The 10,352-nt window shown below is 40.2% G+C and overlaps 1 protein-coding gene across 1 annotated transcript in view; it reads left to right on the top strand.

The window, feature by feature from the left end:
• Window positions 1-915: 915 nt before the first annotated feature.
• The window catches only part of lcmt1 (leucine carboxyl methyltransferase 1), a 43,180-nt gene continuing 33,743 nt past the window's right edge, over window positions 916-10,352 (top strand). Inside the window, exons 1-4 of the mRNA XM_060840279.1 lie at window positions 916-986; window positions 1,490-1,590; window positions 6,455-6,546; window positions 7,642-7,763. Of these exons, the coding sequence (XP_060696262.1) occupies window positions 936-986; window positions 1,490-1,590; window positions 6,455-6,546; window positions 7,642-7,763 (366 nt within the window). The 5' untranslated portion in view covers window positions 916-935. The remainder of the gene's footprint in view (window positions 987-1,489; window positions 1,591-6,454; window positions 6,547-7,641; window positions 7,764-10,352) is intronic.

The raw sequence follows: 10,352 nt of genomic DNA, 5'->3' as shown, positions 1-10,352 counted from the left end.
CTCCCAGGTAGAAACTTACTTAGATTTATAAAGCTGAGCGAACACATTCCTCATCAGTCCCAAGTGATCAATGCTTTATCCTGAGATTTATGCTCATGAGTTCTACATTCCAGTCAGGAGAAATAATCTCAATAGTACAGAGCTGACCAAACTGGGGTACACAGACTTGAGGCAGCGGTTGCTATGAAGGTCTAATGGGAGTATTAACAATTGTGAGGTTCCTAAGTTCTCATTATTAAAACGATGAACATGACTTAAATGACAAATTGTAGGCCAGGCTCCGACTCCAAAGAAAGCAAGTGAAAAGATTTTTTTTATTCCTGAAGCTAATGACAATTTTTAAGTCACTGATAATAAAAGGTTTGGGAAGATCCATCTGTGTCTACTTTACAACCGCTTCAGAATCTTGTATATTTTAATGAGCGTAAGACAAAGGAGTGGAAGTAAGGCCACTCGGCCCATTAAGTTCACTCCACTCCACTCCGATGAGATCACCACATAACCTACAGGAATGTAGAGGAGACCCAGAAGATTGTGAATGTGGGGAAAATTATATTGATTGAAGTCAAGGAAACGAATAAAAGACTTGCATTTCCATTAAACCTTTAAAAACTTAGCGTTCTATTTTTGAAGTGTACTGGCGCAGACAAATGTCTGATACCACCGAATGCATAACAGCTACAATTTTCAATGGCATTCTAAACGTGCATCCACTCAAACCACTGATTCCACTATTTACTTTATTAAACGTCGCCCCATTAAAACCCGGAAGTATTGCCCACTTTGAACAAACGCTACACCAATCAGCGCGGCCGAAACCAGACCGACCAATGAGGTAGAGCCGTCATTTGCCGCGCGAGCCAATCGGGAAGTGTGTTGTTGCAAAGTCGCTGTAGCCGCGTTACGTAGGCAGGAAGTGTAGGTGTTACTTTCTCATGTTGCTATCTGCAAAAGTCCCAGGGAAGGAATGTAGACATTGGCAGATGGTAACAACCTTCAGGGTTCCTCACTCACAGTAAAACCCGACAGACTTCAATGCACTTCACTGAGGATTATCGAGTAGTCTCAGGCACATATTCTAATTGAATTTTAAGCTCCTCGCATCACATTGTGTTATATTCTATTAGCGTCTAACACTACACATTTTATTAATCTAATCTAGTATCTCATAATCTGTCTAACACAAGCAATTACATTTTTAGTATAACTAATTTCACAACTTCTTTGTATTTTGTTTGAAACAATGGAAAACGATTCTTAAATGACACTTAATTTGAAAGAGGAAATGGCTTTTTGATCATTGTAGGAAAATGCAACCTTTATATTTTTAAGTCTAAGAGTAACAGGCAAATATATACCTTTTTAAAGAATGATAATCAGAATATAGTTTAAACAATTAGCTGAGACTGTTGTTAAAGAGGTTTGAACGTGTGCAAGATAGGCGTTATCTCCTCAATTCACGCTGGTGCAATATTTGCTACCCTTGCAGTGTGAGATTCTGATGGCTACCAATCATTCTTTCACTGGCTGTGATGACACAGCAGATGAAGCGGTCCGCTCCACATGTGATGATGCAACAGTTTGTAAAAGGTAGGAATTGCTGAACTACCAAAGTATTGGTACAGGATATATCTGCAAACCACAGCGTGTGAAAATCTATTATGTGACGCATGTGCAGGATGTGGTTATATTCTGTTCATGGTGAACTTTATTTAATACGTTACTGGGGTGTGACGTCATTGCTGGTAAATCCAGCATTTGTTATATTTACCTTGTATGTGGTTAGTTTTGAGTTATTGCCTTTAACTACTGCAGTCCTTGTTGCAACGACTTGTGGCTTATCTAACAGTGCTGTTTGTTAGGACATTCCAGGATTTTGACCAATTGATATTAGGAACGTGGGACTGGGATATCATAGCAATTACACAAACATGGCTCAGAGATGGACAGGACTGGCAGCTCAATGTTCCAGGATACAAATGCTACATGAAGGATAGAATGGGAGGCAAGAGAGGAGGCGGAGTGGCGTTTTTGATAAGGGATAGCATTACAGCTGGACTGAGGGAGGATATTTCCTGGAAATAAATCCGGGGAAGTTATTTGGGTGGAACTGAGAAATAAGAAAGGGATGATCACCTGACTGGGATTGTATTCTAGGCCCCCCAGTAGTCAGTGGGAAATTGAGAAACAGATTTGTAAGGAGATCTCAATTATCTGCAAGAATAATAGGGTGGTTATGGTATGGGATTTTAACTTTCCAGACATAGACTGGGACTGCCGGAGTGTTAAGGGTTTAGATGGAGAAGAATTTAAGCAAAAAAATTTTCTGATTAAGTATGTGGATGTACCTATGAGAAAAGGTGCAAATCTTGACCTTCTCTTGGGAAATAAGGCAAGGCAGGTGACTGAGGAGACAGTGCGGGAACACTTTGGGGCCAGCGACAATAGTTCTATTAGTTTTAAAATAGTGATGGAAAAGGGCAGACCAGATCTAAAAGTTGAAGTTCTAAATTGTAGGATGGTCATTTTTGATGGTATTGGCAATAACTTTCAAAAGCTGACTGGGGGCAGATATTTGCAGGTAAAGGGATAGCTGGAAAATGGGAAGCCTTTGGAAATGAGATAACGAGAGTCCAGAGACAATATATTCCTGGCAGGGTGAAAGGAAAGGCTGATAGGTATGGGGAATGCTGGATGACTAAAGAAATTGAGGGTTTGGTTAAGAAAAAGAAGGAAGCATATGTAAGGTTAGATCAAGTGAATTCTTAGAGTATAAAGGCAGTAGGAGTATAGATTAGATTAGACTTACAGTGTGGAAACAGGCCCTTCGGCCCAACAAGTCCACACCGACTCGCCGAAGCGCAACCCACCCATACCCCTACATTTACCCCTTACCTAACACTACGGGCAATTTAGCATGGCCAATTCACCTGACCTGCACATCTTGGACTGTGGGAGGAAACCGGAGCACCCGGAGGAAACCCACGCAGACACGGGGAGAACGTGCAAACTCCAGTATACTTAAGAGGGAAATCAGGAGGGCAAAAATGGGACATGAGATAGTTTTGGCAAATAGAGTTAAGGAGAATCCAAAGGGTTTTAAAAATACATTAAGGACATAAAGGTAACTGAGGAGAGAATAGACCCTCTCAAAGATCAGCAAGATGTCCTTTGTCTGGGGCTGTAGGAGATGGGGGAGGTATTAAATGAGTATTTTGCATCAATGTTTACTATGGAAAAGGACATGGAAGATATGCAAGATATAGAATGTAGGGAAGTACATGGTGATATTTTGAAAAATGTCCATATTACACAGGAGGAAGTGCTGGGTGTCTTGAAACACCTAAGTGGATAAATCCCCAGGACCTGATAAGGTGTACCCTAGAACTCTTTAGGAAGCTAGAGAAGTGATTGCTGGTCCTCTTGCTGAGATATCTATATCATTGATCGTCACAGGTGAAGTGCCAGAAGACTGGAGGTTGGTTAACGTGGTGCCACTGTTTAAGAAGGGTGGTATGGACAAGCCAGAGAACTATAGACTGGTGAGCCTGATGTTGGTCGTGGGCAAGTTGTCAAAGGGAATCCTGAGGGACAGGATGTACATGTATTTGGAAAGGCAAGGACTGATTAGGGATAGTCAACATGGCTTTGTGTGTGGCAAATCATGTCTCACAAGCTTGATGTTTTTTTAAGAAGTAAGGTAGAGGATTGATGAAGGCAGAGCGGTAGATGTGATCTATATGGACTTCAGTAAGGCATTCAACAAGGTTCCCCATGGGAGACTGGTTGGCAAGGTTAGATCTTATGGAATATAGGGAGAACTAGCCATTTGGATACAGAAATGGCTGAAAGATAGAATACTGAGGGTGGTGGTGGAGTGTTGTTTTTCAGACTGGAGGCCTGTGACCAGTGGAGTGCCACAAGGATCGGTGTTGGGTCCACTACTTTTCATCATTTATATAAATGAGCATAAGAGGTACAGTTAGTAAGTTTACAGATGACACCAAACTTGAGGTGTAGTGGACAGCAAAGAAGGTTACATCAGATTACAGTGGGACCTTGATCAGATGGGCCAATGGACTGAGGAGTGGCAGATGGAATTTAATTTAGATAAATGCAAGGTTGTGCATTTTGGGAAAGCAAATCTTAGCAGGACTTAAACACTTAGTGGTAAGGTTCTGGAGAGAGTTGCTGAACAGAGCGATCTTGGAGTGCACTTTCGTAGTTCCTTGAAAGTGGAGTTGCAGGTAGATTGGATAGTGAAGAAGGCATTTGGTATGTTTTCCTTTATTGGTCAGATTATTGAGTACAGGAGTTGGGAGGTCATGTTGTAGCTGTACAAGACACTGGTTGGAATATTGTGTGCAATTCTGGTCTCCTTCCTATCGGAAGGATGTTATGAAACTTGAAAGGGTTCAGAAAAGATTTACAAGGATGTTGCCAGGGTTGGAGGATTTGAGCTATAGGGGGAGGTTGAATAGGCTGGGGCTGTTTTCCCTGCAGCGGCGGAGGCTTATAAAATCATGAAGAGCATGGATAGGATAAATAGACAAGGTCTTTTCCCTGGGGGAGGGAGTTCAGAACTAAAGGGCATAGGTTTAGAGTGAGAGGGGAAAGATATAAAAGAGACCTAAGGGGCAACGTTTTCACACAGAGGATCGTACAAGTATGGAATGAGCTGCCGGAGGAAATGGTGGAGACTGATACAATGCAACATGTGAATGGTATATGAATAGGAAGGGTTTGGAGGGATGTATGGCCAGGTGCTGGCAGGTGGGAGTAGATTGGATTGGGATATCTGGTCAGCATGAATGATTTGGACTGAAGGGTCTGTTTCCATGCTGTACATGTCCATGACTCTATGATAGAATGGTGACAGAATTCCAAGTTGCTTTGTGATTATAAGGAGATCTGGCAGTTAGTGGTAATCTTATGTGGCTGTTGCTCTTGTTTTCCACAATGGTCTCCTGTTTGGAAGATGCAGTTGGAGGAGACTTAGCGATTTGTTAGAGTGTGTCTTGTAGGTGATGCTGTTTGCTGATAGTGAAATGTGACTATTCAAAAGGATGGATCGTGTGCCAATGGTTTCCTTGTTCTGGATGGGTGATGATGTTTGAGTATTGTTGGAGCAGCATTTGTCTGAACAAATGAGGTTTTCTATAACAACCCTGATTTCTGTTTTATTAGAAGGTGGAGAGTTAGGATTGAGTTACTTGTCACAGAATTCAAGCCTGTCATTGCCCACACCTCCCCCCTCACCTCCGTTCAAGGCCCCAAAGAAGCCTTCCACATCCATCAAAATTTCACCTGCACGTCCACACATCAGTTACTGTATCCGTTGCTCCCGATGCAGTCTCTTTTACATTGGGGAGACAGAATCCTACTCGCAGAGTGCTTCAGAGAACATCTCTGGGAAAACTGCAGCAACCAACCCCACTGCCCCGTGGCTGAACCACTGTGAACGTTGAGTATTTGACATGAATTCAACCAGAAGTGAGTCTTCCCATAATTCCCATTGATATCTGATTTATTAAGACTCTGTGATGCCACAGTTGGTCAAATATTACTGACGTATTAAGAGCACTCTTCCTTTCCTCACCGCGAGAATTCATCTGTTTGGTTTACATCTAGACTAGGGCTGTGAAGTCAGTGAAGTCCTGATGGAACCCAAACTGACCATCAATGACCAGCTTTTGATGGGTAAATGCCACATGAAAGCACTGTTGTTGACAAATTCCATTACTTTGGCAAATTACAATAGCCTGATGGGCTATAATTGACCAGTTTGCATTTTGTCATACTTGTTGAGGATTGGACACCTCCTCAAGTTTTCCACATTGTCAGATGCCAGTATTGTAGTTCTGGTAGAACAACTTAGCTAGGGGTGTAGCTAGTTCTGAGGCGCATATTTTCAGCTCTATAACTGGGATGTTGACAAAGCCCATAACCTTTGCTGAGTCCAGTGTGCTCAGCTTTTCTTGTTTCACGTGGAGTAAATCAGGTTGGCTGAAGACCAGCATCTGGAAACTCTGGGAGGAGGCTGACATGTGGTACCTCAATGTGAGATGGTTATAAACTTCAGATGTCATTCTTGAATTGTTGTGTGAAACTTCATTGTGGCTGAACATTTCACAATGTAAGGAAGTGCAAATAGATATCTGTTTTGAACTCTCTAACATAGCGATCCCTTGGAGTGAGGTTGTGGAGGAAGCCTGACCATTTCTGGATTCCTATTTAACACCGGAGATCACATCTGACTGCAAATCTGAGACAGTTGTTTTTAATTTAAAGAAAGACTTTATTTTTGTAAAAGTGCAGTTTTCCTGATTACCATGGAACCTAAAGCAGTTTGCTTAATTGTTCTGTTAATGCTGCAATAGCAGAAGCAACAGGACAGGCCAAATTCCTATCAGTTTAACTTTGTTTTTCATTGATTCGCTCTTCTGTTTGGCAGGTTTGCAGTGAGTATGAACTATTGGAAGGACCCTTACATACAGTATTTTATAAAGCAGCCAAGTGAAAGGAAAGCTCCGGAAATCAACAGAGGTAAGTGCTGTACCTTTGTAGCAGTTTTCCTCCTCTTCCCTTTCTATATCTCATCTTACTTCTTCCAAAATTTCCCACTCTCATTTAAAGGACTGTAGATACTGACCTCTTGCAGTCACCTCCGTGGGGAAAGGAAAGGTTTTCACTATCTCAGAGGCTGTTTTTTTTTAATGTCAGGCCCCAGATAACAAATATTTGTCTATTTAACTGTGAACAGCACTACAGATTATTCTGTGATTATTACTGTTTTGAGGAGTGAAGAACCCAGGTTGTTTTTGTTTTGGCTTCAACATCTCTGGTAAGGAAGCAAAGGTAGTATCTGGGGCTGGGCTGGGCTGTCCTTGAGGGTCATGGCACCCTGCAGGAGTACAGCTATGGTGCGTACAGGCCAACCGCCCTTCCTACAGTAGCCGCACAGGACCAATCCGTGCACTTGGATGATTTGTAGCTTAGCTACTCAGTGGATAAAGGTGCTGACTTATTTAAGGTGTATTTTGAGGTTTTACTGAAGCCTTTTTTTTTAGAACATTTTCTTTATTTCTACTACTACAGCTATTCCTCCTACATTGAGGGGATGGGATAATCTTGACATCTGTGATGAGAAGCTCAGTCCCTCATTTTTTCCTTTTACTTCTTAAGGAATTGTACCTCCTTTCCATGCTGAAAGGTTCCTTCAGGACGTTTGAGATTAAGAACGCTAGATGTGAGGAATCCACATTTAATGCTTTTTCGACTTACTACATACTATATTTATAACTAATGCATTGGAAAACAAAAACATACTTCATGCACTGTATTATAGTACACCTAAATTTCATTTTCTTTTGAATATTTTGTTTGCATTAATTTCTACCCCTCCTCCCCAAATCTTGGTAGCGCTCCTTCTACACTGTGATTGATTCTATGATTGCATGATAGATTTCTGCTATTTCACTCCTGGCTTGCCTTTATGTGAACGCCTATGTAGTGAGTATCACTAGCTGTTTGACCACAGAGTGTCATGCTCTTTACCAATGCTGACTCTCCCAGTTCCCAATTTTCCCCTTTATCAGCTGATGAGCATACAGGCAATTAATGGTGTTGTTTTGCTGATAGGTTATTATGCCCGTGTCAAGGCTGTGAATATATTGCTGGATGCCTTCATAAAGAAAACTAGCTGCAATTGCCAGATTATAAACCTTGGTGCTGGCCTCGACACAACTTTCTGGAGACTTAAGGTAAAATTGACTTATACTCCTGTGCAATAATAAGATAATACAGTACATCTCTTACTCAATTGTCCTCCCTGAAACCTTTCTTTAAACCTCTTCTGCATTCTCTCCATTGTGTTCCAATCCATCCGCTTGTGTGGTCCAGAGCACTCGACAATACTCCAGCTGAGATCTAACCATAAGTTTATCATAACCTCCTTACTCTTGTACACCATGTCCCTTTTATGAAGCCTAGAATACTGTATACTTGATTACAGCTTTGTCTATTCTGTTTCCTTGCATGACTTGTGTTTGTGTAAACTCAGGTCTGTCTGCTCCTGCACACCTTTTTGAATAGGATCCTTTGTTTTCTACTGTTTATCCATGTACTTTGATACAAAAAAAATCACGTCACACTAAAAAAAATATTTGTACTTGGTGCAGTGCTCAAATTAACATTTCCTGGAAAGAAATTATATTTTCTGTTCATATACACAAGAAAAAGCCTCATTATGTTAACTTCTAGCTTGCATGGAGCTAGTTCTTATGCTGGAAATTTGACTGAGCCTGTTTGTAAACGTTGGACCAAATCTTTGAGTCCTTCTAAAGTTGCTTTTTGAGGATGTTGGGATATGTTGGACCTTTGGTGATGAATCTTGTCAATTTACGAACATACTGGTTTTGCACTGGAAAGTTGGCATTTTTATAGTATTGGCAGATAGTTTATCGTTTAAAGTCTAAAATGAATCTTATTGCAGTTCTTGTAAAGAAGACTAGCTGGTGATAGCTTAGCTTTAAAGCTGGAAATGCTCAGCACATGTGGCAGCATCTGGAGAGAGAAGCAGCGCCTTACATCAGATTTTTCACCTGTTCTGATGAAAGATCGCAAGTCTAAAATGTTAACATTAGTTCTCTTTCTGCAGAGTGTGCTACAAGGAAAACTCACTTCATAGTGATTGTTAAAAAAAAATAAAATTAAAATATTTTTGAGGCATTCTGTAAATTTTCACAAGTTAGAATACATATAATGGACCCAAGATTCTGTTTCTGTGCTGTACATCTCTATGATTCAATGATATAAATTGTATGTCACTGCAAGATAACAATACCCATGGTTAACTTGCAGCTGAGTATCACATTGGTAAATGTGAACGTTCATCTCTGAGCTTGGAGACAGAATTGTATTTTTTTATTGAGATATATTGAAAACCCTTTCACTTTATGGGCTTTGAGTCATTGAGATTTACTGCCTGGCAAGTATTATTGAGCTGTTTCTATGATGAAGATGAATCATTGACTCTTCATGTTAAATTGTTCCTGCACCATTGCGCCTGTCGTCTTGGATATTATAAATAAGATTCTTCATAGTTGTATGAGTAATAACTCATAATGTACTTTATGCTTAGTATATTTCAATTCAAAAGTTTACTAAATTGATATTAAGGAGAAAGGAGAATCTTAATCACAATTCTTTGATTTTTTTTAAACGCTGTGAAGGACAATATCATGTGTTGGACAATAAGCATAAAATTGACAAATTTCTGCACTAGTAATAGCCATATAAATCTTCAAGAAAAATAAGGAGATGACACGATTAGAAAAGCTAATGAGATATGCTAGTCTAGTATTTAACCTTAGTTGGTTATGCTTAGAATACGTTGTGCATTCTGGTCAACGTATGAAAAATGGATTTAAAGATGTTGGAGAGAGTGCAAAAAGGATTTAAGGATCATACCAGAACCGAGAGGTTCTCCTTATCATGAGATGAAAAATAGTCCTGGTCTCATTTTCCTTGACCTTTGAAAATCGGGACTTTGGGAGTGACCTAACATAGATGTTTCTACTTTTGAAGGAGATCAATATAAGATGGTTACCAAGATATAAAATAGTGAATTAAGGGAGTATAAGACATAAGAGCAGCAATAGACCATTTGTGGTGTTTGAGCCTGTTCTGCTATTCATGATCTGTCTTCTACTGTTATTTCGCTCTTGCCTATTCCCTTTACCACTTAATTTCTTGAGAAATTAGTTGTTTATCCCTAATTGCCCTTCAACTGATCAGCTTTTTAGACCATTTCAGTTAAGAGTAAAATAGATTGTTGTTGACTGTCCACTCCAAATCCGCAACATATCAGCCAGAACAGTTAGGGATGACAGATTTCCATCCTTACACGACATGAAAAAAAACAGATGGGTTTTTCAATTGGCAATGGTTAGCTTTTATCAAAATTTCATCAGCTCTCATGGTGGAATTTGAATCAGTGTCCTCCAAGCACTTGCCAGGCTGCTGGATTACTAGTCCAGTGACGCTACCACTATGCCACTGTCTGCTGCTGGCAGAGCTCCACCATGCAGCACATGAGTGGTTTGATATGGAAATAATGGATGCACTCACTTTAAATTGATGCATGTAAATTTAAAATTAAACTTGAAAATGGCTTCAGTTGGGCATTATAGCATATCTTTGTATCATTAACCATGAAGGTTAAATTTTAATGTAACAGCTATAGAGTTTAGTTTGAATTGGTAATTTGTATTAGGGTTCTGCTCTTGGGAATGCACTCAACATTGCATGTTCTACTTTGGTCACATTAGGCTATCTGAAGTGGTCCTAAA

Source organism: Hemiscyllium ocellatum, chromosome 20, assembly GCF_020745735.1.
Source record: "Hemiscyllium ocellatum isolate sHemOce1 chromosome 20, sHemOce1.pat.X.cur, whole genome shotgun sequence".
Taxonomy (NCBI): Eukaryota; Metazoa; Chordata; class Chondrichthyes; order Orectolobiformes; family Hemiscylliidae; genus Hemiscyllium; species Hemiscyllium ocellatum.
This window is presented reverse-complemented; position numbering and strand designations above follow the sequence as displayed.